The 23,015-nt window shown below is 41.7% G+C and overlaps 1 protein-coding gene across 8 annotated transcripts in view; it reads left to right on the top strand.

The window, feature by feature from the left end:
- Positions 1 to 23,015, top strand: part of Rbms3 (RNA binding motif single stranded interacting protein 3) — a 682,938-nt gene that overhangs the window by 620,234 nt on the left and 39,689 nt on the right. For 5 of the 8 annotated variants that reach the window (XM_029542747.1, XM_021206004.2, XM_029542745.1 and 2 more), the window contains 2 exons: positions 3,213 to 3,323; positions 11,694 to 11,741. In XM_029542747.1, coding sequence (XP_029398607.1) covers positions 3,213 to 3,323; positions 11,694 to 11,741 — 159 coding nt within the window. The remainder of the gene's footprint in view (positions 1 to 3,212; positions 3,324 to 11,693; positions 11,742 to 23,015) is intronic. The other 3 variants (XM_021206005.2, XM_029542746.1, XM_029542749.1) reach the window with 1 other exon arrangement.

Below are 23,015 nucleotides of genomic sequence, written 5' to 3'. Positions count from 1 at the left end.
GATTTCCTAAATACTTTCTTTCATTTTTTTTTAAAAAGAAGTTCCCTTTAAAAATGAAATTATAAGGTGTTTTATGAAGTGTACTGTTTATGTTCCGGGATTAGAGATGAGAGTCCTGACATGGTTCAACTCAAGGTTACAAATATCCAGGCCCTAAGTAAGCCTGGCTGTGTTTAATACCCTTGTTTGCAATGCCCTTTAAAAAACAAGAGCTGTCTCTGCAGGCAATCTTTACCAGTTATCTGGACCTTCTGAGTCCCTGCCAGAATCCTGAAGGAATCTATTCCTTCCTTAATTTAGTCTGTCCTCCTATCCTTCTTCACTTGAGGTGACTTCTGCATACTTTACCCAAACCACTGCTGTCATTCTTACTTCTGGGCTGTGTGACCATCTCATCCCTCTGATGACAGGAAGAAGGACTTTATCTCACAGCAGCAGTGGCTCGCATGGACCAGATTGCACGTCAGCCATGAGACCATTGCTTGCTTTATTTGGAGGTATTAAAGGCATGCACTACAGGATTTTACTTTGCAAAGTAAACACTGAGCAAATCCAGACATCCAGAGATGCTGAAAGGAAAAAGATGTCTCCTCTTGTGCTGTCATTTGTCCAGTGAGTGCTTTTCAGACAGCACACTCTATATATTTCAAGGAGACAATGTCACCCTTACTGTGTTGGCAAGGGCTGTCACAGAGCACGCTGAAGTCCATAGCTTAAGTGCATCAGTGGGGACAGATTTGACAGTGTATATTGAGGGTGCTGGTTTGCCTTAACAATTCTAAAGTTTTCCGTCTTTTCTCTTTCACATTTCCCCTTTGTATTGCACAATACAAAAGAGATTCTGTTGACATTGATAAGCACCATTGCTGACAAACACCATTCTCTGTTACTATAACCAACACTTCAGACCCACTAAGGTATCTGTCCTTGATAAAGCACCGTCAAAACTTCATTGTTCTTGTCAATCACTTCCAGTTAACTTACTAATTGTGAGCATCTTCCATTCCCTTGAGATTAAATAACTTAATGTTCTTGATAACTTGTGGGGATTTTCTGTCCATTGAACATTTTACTGACAATAAGCAAATAGTCTTATGAAATTTCTCCCAAGAATCTCTATCGCATCAGTTGTTTATCTACGGTAACTCATCTGTTTGGGGAATCTTTCCCTCCTATTATTTTTTCACTCTGTGCTTGGTCTTGCTATTTACAATTCCAGATTATGACAAGTCCCTCCCCACTCTTCTGTGTGATTGGCAGATTTGGGGTTTATAGGCAGAACATTGCGCTGGCAGCTGCCATCAAATGACTCCCCATACACGGTTTTCTGTGAAGGAAGTCTCTAAGAGATCAGACAATCTTCTCTAAATTAATTCCAAGTGCAGGCATCCTGTCCCTCTGTCCTTATCCTGTGAGAATTTTGATGGATCTGTCACAAGATTGCCCACCTCCCTCACTGACTGCTTCCCAAACAAAACCTTAAGTCTGCCTCTCATATAACACCCCAGGGAGAGGGCAGCCTCCTCCTCACGGAAAAAGATGGATCTCTCTCTCTCTCTCTCTCTCTCTCTCTCTCTCTCTCTCTCTCTCACACACACACACACACACACACACACACACACACACACACACACACACACGCTGTGGGTTTCATTGTGGCTTTTCATATCTGTTCCTTTATGTAAGTAGTAAGACTGATTAAACTGAGATTATTTCTGGAACTGTAGTAGGTGATCCCTGGGCTGGATGGACAGACATACTAAGAAGGCCGCCTGTGTTTGAAACTCAGGAAGAGAAGGAACTCTTGTGCCCACACAGGGTTAAGATGCCAAGAGAGTGCCACATTGTGGTTAGAGTTAGAGAAATGCATCAGAGCATCTCCTTGAGTTCTGAGAGGCTTTTGGAGTTCATCCCCAGGGGACTTAAAAGGATTAGTTCTTAGAGGATTCACAGGGAAGGTTTTTTTTTTTTTTTTAGGAAAAAATAAATTGCTTTTAGTAAGGAAAATCAAGGAGCAGGAAGAAAAGTAGTGTGTCTAAATTCTGATATGTATACCTGTTTATAATTATGACTTGAAGCTTATATATCTTGTCATTTGCATAAGAATCCTGTGTAAAAAATAATAAAGGAGAAGGATACTGGGGAAGGACATGAAATATTAAACTCTGGATTCCAGAGGTGCAGACACATGTACACACTCACACTAATAAGTGCACCACAACCGCTGTCAGTGTTATCACCAGCATCCCACATACACAAAACATAAAAAGCCAAAAACTATAAAATATTGACTTATGGATACACACACACACACACACACACACACACAAACACAAACACACTAGCTTTAAAATGTTCAGTATAGTTTCTTATATTGAAAGGTTAAATCAAGTAAAAAAAAATCAGAAGAGATCAACCAAGAAGTAAAGATATTGAAATAGTAACCTGATTCTTGGATAATTCATGTTAGGCTTTGAATCCTTATACTGTGAAGAAGCTCACATGGGTCCTGTTACCTCATGACCCCTGTCATAGGTGATAGATGGGGTATGTTGGGGTAAGCAAGAAGTGCTTATTTAAATTACAAGTAGATGGAGTAAGCCATGAGCCTGGGAGATGGCTCAGCAGATACCTGACACCATGCCTGACATCAGGAGTTCATTCCCTGGGTCTCAAATGGTAGAAAAGAGAACCAACTCCTACATGATACCCCTGGCCTCTATACACATGCTAAAACATTTGTGTGCTTGAGTATGTGTGCAAATATGTGCATACATGTACATACACACACAAAAAAACATATTACACACCGCACAAAAAATTTAAATGTAAAAAGTAAACAAACTGAAAGTTTTATTCAATATCAAGAAAAATTAGAGGATTTCTGTTACTGTTCCCAATTTTCAATCAGAGAAATATATCAGAACTGTAGGAGAAGGGTGCAGAGGATTTATTTGAAAACACCCCTAAAGGTAAAAGTCAGGTGTGTTAGACACATTGCACGTCAATCATATCTTAGCAAAGGGAATTGCTGGTGCCACAGATTTTGCACGTGAACAGAAAGACCCAGACAGGCACCAGATCATCCCAGTCTGAATTTATTCACTGTTTACCATGAAAAGCAAACTCACCAAAGGCTGTATTTGCTTTTGATAAAGAACGTTTTCTTCCTCATGGAACTGTTTTCAGATGGACATTGTATGTGCTTTTAGGGTGCTGTGATCACACCCGCCGTGGACCACCCCATGTCAATGCAGCCAACTAACATCGTGGGTCCCCTGACACAGCAGATGAACCATCTTTCCCTGGGGACAGCAGGAACGGTGAGTGGAAGAGTTTAGTTTGTCTCCTGGGACTTGAGAAGATGCCATGTTCTCTTTTCCTTAGCATTGCCAATACACTGCTGGTCCCACAAAGCTGTAGGGTTCTGGCATGAGCAAGCTTGCATGCAGGTTCAATCCCAGGGAACACTCATTCACATGCGCAAGGATGAAGGTCCTGTGGCATTGTCTTTAGAATTGAGACCCTTCTGGTTCCTTGGTACAGTACAGCAAGTGCACCAGAGCTCTTTCTGGAAAGGGACCTTTCTGCCTACACATGTAGATCTGTACCTCGTGACCATGTACGTGGGCTGCTTTCCTTTCTGCAGCTATTTACCAAATGACCCACTGTCCTTCCTAGGTCCTTCACACACAAGAGAGCAGTTTCAACTATAATCAGTGTAAAGACCTTTTTATGCACTCTCAATGTCTGAAGTCACTGAGAAGTTGGCCCAGTTGAGTGTTTATTTCTCCTGTGGAGGTACTGGCACAGTGACTATTGAAGAGAAGGAACAGAATCTGACATGTTTAATCTTTTCTTACAGTTATGATGCTTTTGACTAGTCTTCCTCTTAAAAGGGATATTGTTCTCATTCGCGTCTCTGTTGCTGTGATAAAACAAGGAGCAAAAGCATCACGGAGAGGAAAGGGATTATTTGGTTTGCAGGTTACAGTGGATCATCAAAGGAAGCCAGGGCAGGAGCTTAAGGCACGAACATGGAGGCAGGAACTGAAACAGAGACCACAGAGGAGCAATGCTTACTGACTTGCTTGAATAACTTTCTTATATAGCCCAGGCCTGTGTGACTAGGGAATAGCACTGCCCACAGTGAGCAGGGTCCTTCTACACTGATTAGTAATTTTTAAATGTCCTGAAGACATGCTTACCAGCCAGTCTGATGGAGTTAAGACATGCTTATAAGCCAGTCTGATGGAGGTAATCTCTCAATTGCAGTTTCTTCTTCCCACTTCCCATTGGTGTCAAGTTGATAAACAAGATGAGCCATCACATGAACTGAAAAAAAAAATGCCAGTAATACACTTGATCTCCATCTATGATGTACTTGAACTCACTAGCAAGGCTTTGTATTTTTTTAAGAAGCCCCTCCAATATTTGCATCTAATACAACCTAGTACACTAAACCTATGCTCAACATCATTAGTGAATGCAAGTCCTATGGGCTGACTGCCAGCAGTCGCACCTTAGTGTTTAGTATGCACCCTAGTGCAGGTGATCTTGTCTTTTGTAAAGACATGGAGGGAAAGGCATGCTTTCTTTTAACTGACACAGGTTAAACGGTGTAGAAAGACCCCAGGAGAATCAGTCAAGAAACCTTGATCTAAATCTGAATTGTGCCATTGAGGACATAGTATCTAAGGATTTCAAGCTCCCACTCTGTAGAGTGAGATCACTCATTTTGACTTGTGAATTCCTTATACTTCTAACTTTGTGCTTTAAGCCTACGTGTCTCTGATATACCGTGTCTATGAGTCTCATGGAGGCACTGCACACTGCTGATATGCCTTATGTATACTAACTGTGGATGGAGGACCTATAAAAATGGGTCCCTTTACTCAAAAGATATAGAGGAAAATCACACACTTCCAAGAAAGAACTTTGGTTTGTCATAAGCTATACACCTGTTCCCCCATATTGTACCATAAGTTAGTTGCCCAAGAGTTGGAGCTGGATCATAGAATTTCGTTCTCAGTTAGATTTTTGAAGTCAGCTCTGAGATCACATTTAACTTTACACCGTAGTTCAGATCATTCTCATTGGAGAGATAGTTTCAGACTAATATTTGTACAGCTTTTGGTCCAATGTAAAGATGATTTGTTGTCTCTTCATGTATTCCTACTAAAACAGATTCCAGACACAGGATTGGAAGGCCCAGTGCCTCTCAGATTTTCACAGTACAGTTCATTCTCTGTCAGGTTCTCTGTCAATTGAGGATGAATAAGAGTAAAGACAACTTTACTGTGCTAAATGACAACCTTAAGTGTGACCTTTACTTGTAAAAAAAAAAAATGAGGCATAACAGAAATATAGGAAGAAACCCTTTATACTTTTTACCCATTTGACTAAAAAGCAAAGTCAGTTTCATTGCGAACACTTCAATTTGCCAACTAGTAAAGACACAATATGTGCCTGGCTCCTTAGAAAACAAACAAACAAACAAACAAAAAACCAGAAAAACAGAAAAAACACCCTCCCGAGAAAACCAAAAACCCTAAAATGATAATAGAGTAGGCTTCAAATTATTGTAGTTCCTAATTAAATAAATAATTTAAAATTGTATATCTAAGACTTTTCAACCTGAATGGAATCAGATGCGGCCACCACTTTTCCCCGTTGGCAACTGCCAAAATAATCATGTAATTATTTCCTGTGCACCATGGCCCCGCTCAGCAAGGGAAAGACTGCCGCACATGGACCTTGCTTTCAATGCCAAATTTCCTGTTACCTTTTCCTTGTTTCGTTGTGTGCTTTCACTATGGCAAGTAAGCAGTGTTTAGTTACAGTACGAGCATAATATAACATTAATTGCTGGCAATATGACATTAACATTAGAAGTTGGCGACCTGATAAGGTTTTTGAGAGGAGAAGACACATTGTTTTGCTGATCCATTCAAAACTGTAATTGAGCAGTCTTGGTGTTGTGAATACAGTCCTTTCTTCTGTTAAACTACCTCCTTCACACTGCATGCCATCATGTCTTTTTAAAATTTGCATTTGCTGTGGATTACCCAGTTGATTTATTTACTTCACTGTTCCCACCTAAGTGGACGTATCTCACAGCACCCTTACTGTCACTTAAGGGATTCCAGTTGACTTAGGCATGGCATCGGGGTCTAAAGCCCAACTTGGCTTTGTGTTGGCTGTGCATGTTTAGGCCACATTCCTTGGCTTCCTAGAGATTCGCTTCTTTTCTTACAAATTGAGACTAATAATTCTGTGTACATCCTTGGGATGTTGTTGAATTGCAGGATACACAGCAGCCCTACTGTGCTATATGATAAGTAGGCACTTACCAAGTGAGCCACGCTTAGCCTCTGATGAGCCCTACCTGGTGCAAGTTCAGGTCACCGTAATAGATGCACCACCCTATTAAATCAACAATCCGGCTCCTTTGCTTGCTCTATCAAGGGATATCACTTAAGTCTTTAATATGTCCACTGTGTTAACTGCTAACATGATATCCCAGGGTTCCAAAGCTAACCCTCTAATCATGTCAATGAATGAACTCGCTGAAGGTAAGCAAATTACCCTAATCATATGGAATCAATTACTCTCTGTATTGGCCATATTATAAAAATATACATGGTGTTGAAATTATAACTTAGAGGGATTTCTACTTCTATGCAATATTTTTCCCTGGGTGTTGGACACCTAATGGGTGGAGACAGTACCTTCAGCAGCCAGGAATATAAGAACTTTGTGTGTAGAGAGCAGAACCATGACCCATTTGCCATCAGCTTGCCCCATGGGCACACAGAACCAGGGTAGTCTTGATGCCCCATTCCTTTTAAAAATATAAACCACCTGTATTTTGAAGTGAAATATGCATGTATCTAGATATCTGGCCCAGTTTGTCCAGTAAACTCCCCTATTGTGCCTGACTCTCCACACCTTCTCTCTGGCCATTCCTCCGTCCTTCCTTCTGCAAGCTCAGATTAGCACCTCACTGCTCAATCCATACATGCTTTCCTTCAGCAATCTGATCCACACGCATGGTTTCCCATCCCATCAACCACACTGAAGACTCTTAAATCGGAGTCTTCAATGCTAGTCTCAGAACATTAACCGCATCTACCTGGTCTCCATGGAGATCTGTCTTCAACATCTCAAAGTCACTATCACTCACATTCATCTCCTGGATGTCCTTGTGCTTCTCCTTCCAGCCCTAGCCTTCTCCTCTTCTGTGTCCCTGTCCTGTTTTATTTCAAGTCACTACTGTGATGATCCACCGAATAGCCCAACTCTATCCTTGGGACTCAACACATACACTGTCCTTCTTCCTCTCCACCACACGCCATTACTTTAAATCCCAGGAATTAAATCCTGGACATTTGTCAGATCTACCCTGTCTTCCCCATTCCTTGGCTTTGTCTGGCTTGTTGTGTCAGTCTCCTAACTGTATCTTCAGCTTTCAGCCTCAACAGTCTGCAGTTCATCCTCCACCCTGTCATCTGAACCATGTGTTAGCTATTTCTTGTCGGCATGATAAAACCTCATGACCAAGAGCAACTTACAGAAGGGAGAGCCTGTTTGGCTTAGAGTTCCAAAGAAGGAGCCCATAATGCCAAGGAAGGTGACACAGCCAGTGGCAGGAGCAGGAACCAGTGTGATTGAATTTCCGTCACACACACAGGAAGTTCGGGAAGAGAACAAGAGGTGTGTTGAAGCTATAAATGCTCAATGCCTGCTCTGAGTGACCTGCTCTCCACAACAATGTCCTGTGTCCTGAAAGCTCCATAGCTCCCTCAAACAATGTTACCAGCGAGGACCAAGTGTTCAAATCCCTGAGACTGTAGGGGTCATTTTTCATTCAAGCCTCCATCGCTGTATACTGGTATCTCTCTCCAGTGAGACGGTCTTCAGAGACTTTCAGACATCTGAGCTCTCGGAAATTTTATAAAAAGTGAGGATTGGAACAGAAACGGTCCAGGAACAGATAGGATCCCAGGGCATAGTACAGTGAGATTTGGGGGATAATTCAGGGTAGGCACTGGTTAGGCTACCGAGCAGAGGAGATACAGTAGTAGTATCCTGCTCTAAACAGAGATAAAGACCCTACTTTCCTTTTTAAGATTGTGACAAAAGGAATTATATTGAACCAAAGCTTCCTTACTTTTTGATCTTCAAAAAAGGCAGGTATATCTCATCTCGTGCCACCTCAAATTTTAAAATCATGTCATTAAAAGAATTTCCATCTGGAATTTTCCTCTTCAAAGTGTATTGGTCAGTTCGCTACCCAATTCTAAGCTGGGCTGAATGTCCAGGCTTTAAGCTAAACAAATTGGATGTGAACAAGGCACCTATTTTATGTCATAGTTCTAACCTTGGAGGATTTTTTTTCCACTTCTCCTGCTTTTGTTTATTCTTTCTCACAGAATTCCTTCAATGAAAGAAAAGCTCCATTATCCATAATTTCTTATCGAGTTACTGGGAGCTTTAGCAGAAGCCGCCTGGGACTTGAGTGTGTTTTAAGAACCTCGATATTGCACGACAATATTGTTTTACAACTTTCTTATCTCTGTTTCCTTTGTTCGGCTGCTGGTCACCAGTGACTTACAATGTCACCAGGCTCTGCTGAAAGAAAGCAAAAGACATTGTTCTGCAGGCTCCTTATCTCCAGTGTAGGTTGCCTTCCTTACCCAAGTCACCTTTGCACTGTGACATCATCTGATTTCCATGGTGTCAGTATTGCCAAGCACACACACACACAAAACGATCCTGGAATTGTAGTCCTGATGAGCCAGCGCTCGCTGTCATTCTCCAGGCATGCCACTTCTCCACTGCTCCAAAAGTCTGATTATTACCAGATGAAAATATGTGTTATTCATTTTTCCAACATTAGGTATAAATATCAAAACTGAGCAGAAGATCTTACATGGAATTATGACTCAGTAAATAGCCTCTTAAGCGATAAATAGCTTCGTAAATCCTAATGACTACAATTCCTTAAGTGAATGCGTAAGGAAAAAAAATAGCCAATTACAAACTAATACAAGACAGAAAGTGTAGATACAAAGGTTGTGATTTTTTAAAAAGTTCTTTAATCTTATTGTAACATAACAGTTCTTTACAGGGAAATTTTCTCATGGAAAGAATGGATGAAGAGTTAGGGGCAAGTTAGGGGTGGAGAGTTATTTACAAATATTAAATCTTTACTTCTAGGAATATGGATCTTGAGCTCAAGTAATTAACATCATTACCTAAAAGTCCTAATAGAAACACTGTTGAGTTTCTATTTCTACCTGAGTGAGTTGGAAGTAAAACAGGGCATAGAAAACTGAATAACACGATTAAAACTATCATTGCTATAATTCTACATATAAGCATATACATAAGCATACACATACATCAGATAAGATAAACAACCCACACATTATTCATAAACCTGGAGGAAAGTTAGCTTTGATCATGCCTTCAAGTTGTACAGCACCAGTTAGAAGCCAAGTGTCCAACCAATCACTTCAACACACGTCCCCTGGTTGTAAACTTTCAATTCTGAGAAGCTGGTGGATGGGAAGACTAAAATAAAGTAAAAATAAAGGAGGACTTTATGTCTCAAAATACTCGTGGTATTCTAGACAGTGTTTAGTAGAGACTACTTAACCAACCACTACTCCTTCATCCATAGACCTAAGACTAGCACAGCGTGAGAGCACAGAGTCCCACACACCTAGGGAAAGCAACGTCGATATGACAAGCCAAGAACCTAGGGCTGGGACCTTGCTCCTGTGGGGCACAGGGTAACTGTGAGGGATCACTTATAAAGGAACTCTGGCAAGAAGCTCAAATTGGGTGGAGTCTGGAGAGGTGCCTCAGTGCTTAGGAGCACTTGCTGCTCCTCAGAGGGCCTGAGTTCAGTTCCCAGCACCCACATCAAGTGGCTTACAACTGCCTGTTCTCTTCAGCTCTAGGGAATCTGGGGACCCCTTCTGGCATCCATGAGTACTGCACACACATGCAAATACACACATACATATAGATTAAAAGTAAAATCAATCTTAAACAAAAATATTATAAAACAAGGATGTTTATTCTTCACAATGAGATTGAAGGATTTTCTATTTTGATCATTTTGTTTGTATTCCTCAATTACTAAACAGTAGTCAATATTTAACTATATTAATATATATGCTTCTATTTGTATTGTAATTATAGATATGTATATATTACAATGTGATATAAAACTTAACTCATTTTTTCTAAGTTTTGAATAGTAGCTTGAAGTTTTATGAAAAGGTACCTGGGAACTAAGATCACTGTTACCAACATCTTTGGAATTGCTATCAAATTGACTCTACTTCACAGTGGGGCTGATAATCAAGTCAATAGGCGGCTGGCCTATTTCAGGAGACCAAGCCACTTGTAACTATGGCTTCTTTGCAGCTGAATTCTGAGCAATGCTTGCTTGGTCCTGTCGCCATAAGTGCTTTCCGATGTTCACAGCCCTCTGCAGAGATGCTATTCCCTCAGAAGAATGATCTGATTGGCATTAAACTGGGAGATATTGTGCGAATCACCTCAAAAGTTATTAAGTGCATAGAAATGTACAGTTGGGGGAGGGGTCTAAACTTTTAACGGACAATACAGGTCCCATGAATGAGATAAGAGTTCACATATTACCACTGATGCCTTCATCAAAGCTGTGAGTAGGCACATTGTTTTTAGGTCTTAGAAGGTCAGTTGCAACTGCAGGTTCTGCACCACTTTCGTGGCTAAGGGATAGTTAGGAATGGGAAAATAGGTAAGAGGGTTCCAGAAGGGGGGCAGAGAGGGCTATAGGCTGTGGGTGAACATGGCAGAAGTTACATGTACATATATTGGAATGCAATAAACCCATCATAATGTATAGTTGCTCTATACTAATAAAAACCTACAGAGAAGATTGTGCCTGAGTAGTAGGAGTCAAGGCCTCTTTGTCATTTTTAAAGCAGCTGATTGCTCTCCAGTGCCCCCCACACACACATCCCCAGGTGTGCAATGGCTACTTGTAGTTTAGCTTCTCTCTATATTTTGCTACCTCCAATGTTATGACACTTTGAAACATAACCATGCATCCTCTGTTTCATGAGATCTAGCCTTGGCTAGCCTTGGTAGCTATACACAAGGTTCCTGATCCTGGAACAGAGAGTGTTCTGTGCTCTGCCCCTGGTCAGGATTCTGATTTAAAAAAAGGCGGGGGGGGGGTGGAGCTTGGGCTTTTTAATACATTTAATCCATATGGTGTGAGAACATGAAGAATTTTTATTAATTTCCTTTAAAGTTACTTATTTTATTCTCCATTGCTACCACACTTGGGTGCCCTCCAGACAGGCTGTCGCATAAAACTATTAAAACATCTAGGGAGAGCAAGAGCCTCCCATGATTCCCAAAAAGAGCAACCAAACAGACGGAGAGGAAGACGGTGGTACTCTGAGACGGAGGGGTTCCCTGTAGCATGCACAAGCTGCTGATACTGGAGACTAAGAATCAACTGTCCTCTAGAGTCACAGTGCCTGGAGTGCTTGCAGAAAGTGGGTGGGGGCAGGTGGCTGTGGGGCGTGCACTGGGCCCTTCCAACCTGTAAAGCTAAGTCTCTGATTTTATTTTCCTTTGGACTTCATTGCAATCTCTCTCATGCTCTTTTTCATTCCAAGATTCAATCCCAAGACAGAATTATGGTACTTCACCAGCTGTTATGTCAGGTAGGAAAATCTCATTCCTTTCAGACCTAATTGGACGGGAGAGATGGAACTTGCCTGGTTTTCTTCAAAACTCTCCAAAGCAGTGATTCTCAACAGGGGTAGGCAAGGGAAGCTGGCATTTCGTTTTAGCAAGGGGAGGGGTGTGTGGTTACAAGTCTATTTCCTAGGACAATCGGGCTTTATGTCTAGAAAATAAATACACTGTCTTTAAAATAAAAGTAAGATCTCCGAGATGAAAGATATGCAGAAAATTTAGTCAATGTTCTGTGTATCAGTGGGTCTCACAGTTTGACGAGGTCGTCAGAATTTCTGATGAGCAGGAGAAAGATTTGACATTTGTAAAAAAAAAAAAAAAAAAAAAAAAAAAATCGCATGTTAATAAAATGAAGGCTTGAGAAGCACTGCTTTAGAGACCAGAATTCCTCAGAAGTCAGAGTTTTCCCTTGTGCTTGCTTGGCTCCTAGGACAGGACCTGATATGTGTATTCAAAAAAAAAAATTGTTGAATGAATCAAAACTTCAATTCTTTCCTAAGATGTCGTATTTGGGCTATCAAAAGTGACACTTCTGGTATTCCGTTTTCACAGCACGGTAGCAGAGGTCGCTTTGAGGATAGAGGAGAGGCTTCAGCAATCAATTGGCAATATTTAATTTGATTTGTAAATGTTAATGGTGCGATTTGGAGCTGAGCATATGTGTATAAAGAAGTTGGTGCTTTTTTAAAAAAAAACATTTTGAAATGCATAGATACTTTGCTTGCATCTTAACTTTCACTTTTGCTTTGTTGAAAGATGAAAATGAACACAACCATAAAAAAAAAAAAACCAGTTGATTTTTGTTAATTTATTTTAACTAATTGAAGAGTAGTAGTAGCAAGCATGGAGAACTTGGAACTTTGAGTCTTTGGCATGTTTGGTGGTTAAAGATATTCAGAGAGAACCAAGAAGGTCTTTGCAAAGAGCACATGAAACCTGGTTCAGGAAATGTGCAAAAGAACCCAGGAGGCAATTGAGGCTGGCAGCCAGAAGATGGATTTCAGTGAAGAGCATCCCACTCAAGGCCCTTTTAGTGATACAGCATCTAAGGGTAGTGCTTCCTCCTGTCCATGCATCTCTTCAGTTATCCTCACGGCTGCACTCATCTCAGAGCTGTATGGTTTTCCTGACTGAAGAGCAAAGAGTTGGCTTCCAGCTAGACATCGCTTTGGTACTCTAGGTCTCCATGGATTGCCATTCATTAAAATGTCATGTGCCTGCCATTTTAATGTGTCGTTTGCATTTAAAACACGTGACTCTGTAGAGGAGACTTGGTTTGTCATGTATAGCTTTTACTTTCTTTAAACTTTGGCCCCTTTGCTTGACAAAAGGCTTATATACTTCACAATTAACCAATATTAATAATAACAAATAACCCCTCAACCAAGTATCCTCTCATTTTTAAGAACATAATGAATTTTGGCCTTGGTGGTACACACCCTTAATCCAGGAATTCAAGAGTCAGAGATAGGCACATGTCAATAAACTTGAGGCCAGTCCAGTCTACATGGTGACTTCTAGGCAACTATATGGTGAGACTCTGTGTGTGTGTGTGTGTGTGTGTGTGTGTGTTAATGAATATAGCAAGATATTCACATACTCCCCCACCCACATACACACACAAACACATCACATCACAATGAAAATTGCAAGCTGGTGGTTGGAAGTGTTTGTGCCCACGGGTTCCCCTCTATACTAATCAATATTGGCATGAAACAATGCTTTACCTTGGGAATTCCCATATAATTCCACTAAAACTGTCAAACAGGTAAACGACTTGTTAAATATAATACCTTAAAAGAAACTTAAGCATGTAAGTGTGTGTTTGTGGAATAGTAAATAAAATCATATAGGAAAATTAAATTCCAAGATATGGGGCTTATGAGTTGTCTCAGTCCTGAGAGTGCTTACAGAAGGCTCTGAGTTCAGTCCTGCAGCTTGCATATTAAAAAAGCCAGACACACAGTCATGCCATGACTGGGGAGGCAGAGACCAGCCAGTCTAGCCAAATAGATGAGCCCCAGACTAATGTAATACCCTACCTCAATAAAATATGTGGATGGATCCCAAGGAATGATATCCAAATTTGACCTCTCCTTATTCCCATGTACATGTGCATTCATGCATATCTGTACCTGTACACATGTAAACACACCTAAACACGGAGCCCTAACCACACACACGCACACACACACACACACACACACACACACACACACACACACACACGAAAATGCAATATGATCACTGGTCAATAAAAGACATATTAAGTTGCCACTCTTGGAGTACAAAGGAAGGGACCAATAGGGAGCATATGGAAAATTGTACTTTGGGCCATTTTACACTTTGTTCATCCTTACAAGATTTGGATGGTGGTTAGACATATAGTACAGTTGTTCTCTTATTAGGCTTATGCCTAAGTAGAGATAGATACACTTTGAACAAATGGTTGTTAATTGGCTTGTAGACAATTTGATTGGCTTTTGTACAACAACTAAGTATCTTTTGTCTAAACATTGATCATATTAGGAAAGCAAATGAGTCTGATTAAGGTGATAACTCTTTTTCAAATATCCCAGTGTACCAGTATCAAGCAATTTAGTTAATTAGCTTTTGCCAATATATGAGCCAATCAAATTGCTTTACTATACTAGAGTTCATATTAATTTAATTATTCATGGAGATATAATCTAACCTATTCTTGTTCAGTTAATATTTCAAACATTCCCAGTCTATGTCTGGGTGGTAGGCACTATGCTAAGATCACAGATGTAAATGAAAACAGAAAGCCAGTCCTCAGTTAAAAAAAAATGAACAGCATAGTTCAATTTTATCATGCTGTTTCTTGTAATTATTATTTGTAATGATATAAATGTTATAGAAGGAAGTTTTGAGATACAAATGAATAAACTGGATTTGGAAAAGAATCGGTTAAGCTGAATAAGACTTTGCCAGATAGACTCCAGTGGGAGGTCTACTAGGCATACAGCACAAGATATGTCAGCTCGTAGAATGGGGAACAGGGTGAGGGTATTGGATGGCAAGCAGTCATTTGAGATTTGAGGACAAAACACAGTTTTGACATACATCACAGTGAGGTCTGTGTGATTCTCATTTTGAGTAAGAATTCTTTGTTTAGTCATGTGTCATTTGTTTTTGTTGTTGTTCGCTTAGTTGTTTTGTTTTGTTTTTTATCTTATCTCAGTTGGTAACATTCTATGCATTAGCTTGTGTCCAGCGATGGGAATAGAACTTCTCATTAGGATAGAAAGACACTAGTTATGAGCATCTTACTACAACAATGTAAATACAACTATTGTTCAATTCATAAGTAAACAGTTCAAGTTCAGAAGCTATTTGTATCGGTTTTTTGGTTGTGGACACTTGGGAAAACTACTGAACTTCCTGTAGTTCATTACTTTTCTGGGGAGATACTGATCACATGAAGTGGTTGTAAGTATTGGCTATGTTAAGCTGTACACTATGCTTAGAACAGATCCTGGCATAAACTATGTATTCAGATAGTGTTTGCTACAGTCACACTAACCATTATTGCCGCAATAGATTATGTTGATACAAGACAGAACAGTGGACACGAACCAGCAGAGATCAGAGAAAGTCTCCAGGAAAAGAATTCTCTAAACATAGAAGCAAAGACACATGGGAATTAGCTAAGTACAAAACAAACAAACAAACAAACAGACAGACAGACAGACAAACAAGAACAGAGCTGAGAGTTCCAGACCAAGGAACCAACTTGTCCTCAGGCTTGCATGAGCAGAGGATGGAACGGTTGGGCAGCTACGTGCAGATGGCTTAGTGGGACGGAGAGAGACAGGGAGGGAGGAAGTTAGCTTAACAAGTTGGTTGGCTGTAGTAGCATTGTCAGGTATGGAAACTTGAGTTCTATCCTGATGACAATGGAAATGTCATTGGGAATTGGAGAATGACAGCTGCCCTGCCTATGGGATGGAGAATGTCTGGAAAATGGGTAAACAAACAAAACTAAACACCACAACTCTAAAAAAAAACAGAAAAGGGCCGAATGCACTGAAGAATCTAGGGAAGACATCATGGTGGCATGTCATCACATTCTGAGAATGACCATGACATTACTAATGAGTTTGTCGTAAGTGACAGGTTTAGATTACCCTGGCTATTGTAAGCAATTGAGTATCAGGATAGACATCAAACTAAGAAAGCATCGGTCTTTAACCCCCACAGCTCAGTGGCCCACCATTCCAGTGTTCAGGAGCTAAGCATTGATAGGGAGAAGGCCGATTTCTCTGCTGAGTGTGTTGGCTTTAAGATGTCTGCGCACATGACAGTGGGGAGACGGATGGCTGTTCCAGTGTGTTTATCTATCGTAACCACTATCTTTATATGGTGGTGGAGTTTGGAGTTACCATCGTGGGATTTAGCCCCATTACCAGGATGAATGGGCTTGGAGGCAGGACAAGTAGGCAGGACCCTGAAAATAAGCATAAGAGCAGAAAGTGGAGCAGAAAGTGCTATGGTAATTTTAAAACCTTCGTGATTACTGGGTGGTGGCGGTGGTGGTGCACTCCTTTAATCCAAGCACCAAGGGGGCAGAGGTAGATACATCTCTGAGTTCAAGGCCAGCCTGGTCTACAGCGCAAGATCCAGGAAAGCCTGGATCATGCAATACAGCACCATGAACATACAATACTGCCAGGTGAGAGGGAGTTGCTTACCCATGTAACAGATGAAAGCAGAAGAGAAGGTGTCAAGTGTGTCACGAGCAAGACAACACTACATCTGACTTTACTAAACATGATCCCTAGAGAGGTTGGAGGTGGCTCTGCAGTTAAGAGCACTTGACACTCTTTGCAGAGGACCTGGGTTCAGTTCCCAGAACCTTTGTCAGGCAACTCACACCATCTCTAACTCCAGTTACAGGGGATCTGGTGCCCTCTACTGGCCTCTACAGGTAAGTTCACACACATACACACACACACACACACACACACACATACACACAGAGTGAAGTTGATAGTGGCATTTGGGAAATGGCAGGAAGACTGAATGCATGTAAGTCGTGGGCAGATGCAGCAACTGAAAGCAATGCCACAGGATTGGATTTAATGACTAAGAAGATCTGCAGAAATGGGGCATGCAATCGATCACTTGTTGATATTTTAAGATGGAATACCTCTAACATGATGGGAAGGAAGGAGGAAGACAACTGTTAAAGATGTATCTAAGAAGAGATGAATAATAGGAATGTTCTCAAGGAAGCCATATTTGTCTTGGACATGAAGAAAGGGTGTCATGTGTGCATGCAAGAAGAGGAAGCCACTCTTAGGTTCTATGTGGGGTTCTAAGTGATGTCTGAGAGTCTTTAGGAGATGTAATAGGAGGATTCGGGCAGAAGAGAAACTAAGAAAAATATGGAGTGGGAAGGATGGCAGCAGAACAAAAAAAAGGTCGAAGGGTAGTTCATTCAAAGCTGTAAATGGTGGGCAACTCTTGTGACAATTAAAAAAATTATTAGTGTGTGTGTGTGTGTGTGTGTGTGTACATGTGTGTGTGTGTGTGTGTGTGTGTGTGTGTGTGTGCCACAGAATAAATGTGGTGACCAGCTGATACCTTAAAGGATTCAGTTCTTTCCTGTTATTGTGGATTTTAAAGAACAAACTCTGGTCATCCGTCTTGTGAGGCAAAGGCATTCACCCACTAAGCCATATTGCTAGTCCAGGAAATTTGATTTTGCTTGCTATAATAATCAACCACCAAGGAAGCAGATTAATCATTTCTGAAGATTTCTGGACTGCAGTAAGAAAACAGGCAATGTGCTCTGATGGTTTGGGTAAGGAAAGAGCCGAACCACAAATGGTTCTGAGGAAGACTTTGAAGAACAGACAAAAGATAATAGGAGGTAGATAGAAGGAAAGAAAACTCAGGCATGCTGAGATCTGTTGAGTGGTGAGAACTAAAATAGTTGAATTTGAAGATGTTTGACCTTGAACTGTTTTTGATAATGTACCTGGTCATGCAGCTGGGTAGCCATGGTGGACTTTGGTAACGAGGGAAAACAAGCAACATAGGTCAGAGGGATGTGCTTACCCATGCAGGTTTGGTTTGGTTTGTCTTGGTTCCTGTCGTTAATAAGTTGTTTAAGACCAGGTATAGTTTTGGTGGGAGAGGTCTAGGGTGAATAGTTATGTTTCAGCAGTGAATATATAGTTAAAAAATAATTATCCAGGAAGAGATGCTAAGGCAAGAGTGGAGGTGTCCTAAGAGGGTGGCTGACGCTGGGGATCGCCTGTCTCTGAAGGATTCCACTGCTGTCCACAGTCCTCACTCACTGCTCAGTGATGCCATCCCAGGTCATCTCAATGAGAAGACAGATGACTGCAGCCACACATCCTTAATACAGCCTGCCTTGCATTTGTCTACTTCTGAGGTTATAATTTAATTCAAAATATTTCTTTCTTCCCCTTCCTCCCTGTTAGTTCTCTCAGACGCCTCCCTGCTCTCCTTCAAATTTGTGGTCTCTTGCTTGTATGCTTTCAGAACTGACGGCTGGTCACTGGGCAGCCAATTGGTGTGCTCTTTCCCGGGAAAGACCACCATTTTCCTTAGTTGCCTGTAATTCTTTGTGTGGTGTTGAGGCCTGATGGGCTTTGCCATTCAGTTTGGCATGTCCATTGTTGTCACCCTGATCGGCTTGTGTTTGGGTGGTCACGTTACCAAGACTCTACAGGTGTAGCCTCTGATATGACTAAGCAACACAATCTCACGACAAATCCCCCGTCCTCTGGCTCTTAGAGTACTTCCACTCCCCCTCCCAGATGTTTCCTGAGTTTCCTTTTTGAAAGAACTTTTAGGGAGAATACGGAAATGAGTTTCACTTTCTTCTGGGACACTGGTGTGAATCAAAATAAAAAAGAAGACTGTGTCCACAAAGGAAAAGGAGAGTCGGAGTCCTTCCTCCTCTGCCAGGATGCTTCTGACTCTGCATTTAAACCTGAAACATGGGATGGGGAAAGCAGTGGGGAAAAAGCAGAGAATGGGAGCAACATGTGTCTGGTCTCTGTCATAGACTTTTATAGAGGGTCTGAAAGGGACAGAATGGGTAAGGATTAGTATCCAGTGAGTTTTCACAGAAAGGCATCCACAAGTCCTAACACATCAGCCAAATATGAGGCGTTGATGTTGGATTTCTGCACATGGAGTTATGTATAACACAGAGGACCACTACTGTAGCGGAGGCTGGTGGACAGGCTTGTTACCGCAGCACTTGGGAATTCAAGGTCAGACTGCTCCATGCAGACACTCACAGGCCTGCCTGCTCCATGCAGGCAGTTAGAGGTCGACCCGCTTCATGCCAGCCAGAGCTGCATCATGGAACTTAGTCTCCCTGCCTTCACCCCAAATCATACTAAGAAAAACAGATGGCAAAGCTCTACACAGCTGGCTTTGCAGTTTCTGTGAGCTACTTACACACATTTGCATGAGAGAAGACTCCTTAGGTGCAGACAGTGAGGCTTAGCTGAAGCCAACCAAGCTTTATGCTCCCCCCCCCCCCCCGCGCTTGGGTGAGAATTATTTTTGAAGACTCCCCATATCATTTGCAGGCTGGCAGATAGGGTTGAAGTGTCTTCAAAGAAGAAAGCTGTTTCTCAAGCTCCCAGCAGCATGCGTTCTCCTGGATCCCATGCGCTAATTCCAAATGACTTCCATCTCATCCCTTAATTAAAAATTAGGTCCATTAGTAGTTCCAATTAGCAACAATTAACCATTAAATTGTGTTTACTGTAAGAGACCTGACACAGTTACAAGTGTTCCCACAAGCCACCCTTAGAAGTCAGTTTCCTCTCTCCCCTTGAACACTGTGTGCTTTTTTGATGGCGGGAAGGGCATTTCTTGAACTGAACGATGTCTTTTCAATCAGTTGTAACGAAGGGGATCTCGCTCCACTTGGTTTTTCATCCAGCAGATATGTGCAGGCTCTCTGTGTTACTGGGAAGAACCAGGGCAGGGCAGCACAGGATGTGCTCATTGCCTTTAAAGAGGGAAGAGTCTAGCAGAAGAGTAGGCTCTGGAGAGGGACACATGGCCCAGTGGGTGACAGAGTTTGTGAGTTGTCTGCCCAGCAGGCTGAACATGAAATATAATATTTTACAAGAATTAGACACATAAGTATATGCACACTAAGTCTTCTTGTCCCTTCTGGTGTACTTGGGGAATATTGTTTTCAGTGGTCTAGTCAAGTGGCCTCCTCTAAAGAGAGATGAAGCCAATAGACTCATCTTAGACACGAAGATCATTGTTATTTAGCTCAGTTGTTTTGTTTGTTTGTCTATTTGTTCGTGTGTAGAGGAATGTTGTTTTTTGTGGGGCTGTATATATTTGTGCTGGCTCAGATGCATGAGAGTGTGTATGTATGTATGTATGTATGTAAATGTATGTGTGTATGTATGTATGTGTATGCATGTGTGTATGTGTGTATGTGAATGTGTGTGAATGTGTGCGTGTGCGTGTGTGTGTGTGTGTGTGTGTGTGTGTGTGTATGGAAGCAAAGTCGATGCCCAGTGTCTTCTTTGATCACTCCCCTGTCTACTGGGATTGCAAGTGGTCACCACTCCTACCTAGACCCAGAGATCTTAACTCTCACCCTCACGCTTATAAAGCAAGTGCTTTATCCACTGGCACTCAGTGCTTTTGTACCAGTCCCACTGGGGATATACGGGAGGTGCGAACTCATAGACTTTATTTTAGTGCCCAGCAAGATGTACCTGTGAAGCCCACACGGTAAAGAGTCTCCTCGGCACCAGACGTCCTTCCCATGGCAGCATGGATGGAACACGCATACGAAGGCAAGCATAGCTGTGCCCCTTCAGGCTTCGCTTCCAGCGTCTGCAGAAAGGGGCTCAGTTGGTAAAGTGCTTACCATGCAAACAAGGGGATCTGAGTTCACTCCCCAGAACTGATGTGATAAAGCCAGGCATGGTTGTGTGTGTGTGTAATCTCAGCACTGAGGTGGTAGAAACTTGCGGATTCTTGAGGCCCAATAGCAGCCAGCCAAGCTAATAATAAGTAAACTTCAGCTACACTGAAAGGGCCTGTCTCAGAAACAAAGAAAATCAAAGCAGCTCACACAGTGCGGAAGCATCCTGAGGAAAGACAGCTCTGAGGTTGACTTCTGGCCTACACACATGTACACAATACACACACACATACACACACATGCACATACACATGTACACAACACAGAGACACATGTATACAACATGCACACACATGTACACAGCACATAAACCGAGACACACATACAACACACAACGTATAGATACACACACAACACATAGACACAAACACAGAACAGACACACATGTTACAATACACAGACACAAACACAGTTACACACATGTACACAAGACATAGACACAGACACACATGTATACAACACACTTATATACAAGCACACAACACATAGACACACACATACACAACATATAGACACACATCAGTACACAACACATAGACATAGACATACACACTCACACACAAACACACACACACATGTAGATACACACACTCGTACACACACAAACAGAAACACATTTGCACACACACACACACACTCAGACACTTCATTTATTATTTCAGCACACTTTGTTTATTATTACAAAGACAGTCTACTCACCAGGTTCAGCCTACATGCCGTAATTTGCCCACCCCATCCTCATCAGTGTATTTTCATAGTATCTGATGTGAAGTCCTGTCCCTGACATCGGTCATAAGACATAGGACGTACCTTCCTTTAAAACCAACATCTTTGTCCAGAGTGGCAGAGACTAAAACATCTGGAGAGACGTTTCTTAACATGGTTCTACCACTACTAGTGATGGCTTACCCAGGCATAGCTACTCCTCTGCGTGCTGAGGGTACCCTAAGGAAGTAGATAGGTTATCTGTGTCTTATTTAAAAACCAACCACTTTGTAGAGTGAGCCCGAGATTGATGGAGATCTGGCTGTCTTCTTTGTAGCAGTCAAAGTTAAGTTTACCTTGGGGACACAGTAGACCAATAGGTGAGTAGGCAGCACCACACAGAGGTGGTACAGTGGAGTCCTTCAGCAAGTCGGAAGCACTGACTTGAAGCATAAGATAGCAGCTGAGACATCACCTACCATACTGGTCAGAGCTAGCTCACTTTGGCACTATAGCCCAATAACATATATCTGCAGAAGGGCACAGACCACACAAGAGGCAACAGAGGAAAATAGGCTTTCAACGCAAAAGTAGATTCAGAAGCCAGCAGGCAACATGTGCGTGAGTCACATATCTGGTGTGGAAAGCTCACAGCTCCATTTTTAATCAACAGTATAAACTGGGCACTTGGGGCTTTGGTGAGGGACTCCAGCTGTGAATCAGCTGTGAGGTAACCCTTGCTGTAGGCAGTCTGGAGACACAAGATACTGTAGCGATGCCACTAACAGACACTTTAGTGTTTCTCTAGACTCCATGGAAAATTAGTTTATCACAAAGCAACATGCCAGAAACATCTGATGGTAGGTCCCTGTTACAAGCCTCTCTGTGTGTGAAAATGGAGTATCCTAACCCTTCTTACAGAAGTGTGAGGTGCTGTCAGCATTTTTAAATGCAGCTAGTTCCCTTGACACACGAGACCAGAAGTCATTGTCTATACTTGTATTCTATGTCCCTTGTTCAAAGAAGAACTGAATCACCGCAGTCCAGGAGGCTCAGCCTGTGTCTCTCACTACAGGAATGCAGATTTCTTTTGCATCCACTGTGTAGAGTGAAGAACCTTATCTGGTTCCCTTTGTATGTGAGACAGTTGAAAGTAGATAGGGTATGTTGGCTGTTTGCTTCCTTCCTCCTAATGTTTGTGACTTCGAGTTATGTTTTGTTTTTGTTTGATTTTAAGACAGGGAGTCTTACTATGTAGCTCAGGCTGGACTCGAATCCTTTTGACTCTTATATCTAGGACCTCAGACATGTACTAACATTTCCTGTGTGTTTTCTGTTTTTATTTTGTGCTTTATATTATATAACCCTTAATTTTACAAACTTCTAATAGCTTCACCATGAAGGTATGAAGACTAACTCCTATTTAAAGATACATGGAAAGGATGGCTAATATATTAACCAGTGGTGGAATGCTGGCCTAGCATGTTCAAGGCACCAGGATTAATTCTCAGACTATGCAAGCAACACACACACACACACACACACACACACACACACACAC

Source organism: Mus pahari, chromosome 10 (assembly GCF_900095145.1).
Source record: "Mus pahari chromosome 10, PAHARI_EIJ_v1.1, whole genome shotgun sequence".
Lineage (NCBI taxonomy): Eukaryota > Metazoa > Chordata > Mammalia > Rodentia > Muridae > Mus > Mus pahari.
Note: the sequence above shows the minus strand (reverse complement) of the source record. Positions and strands in the feature narration are given on the sequence as shown.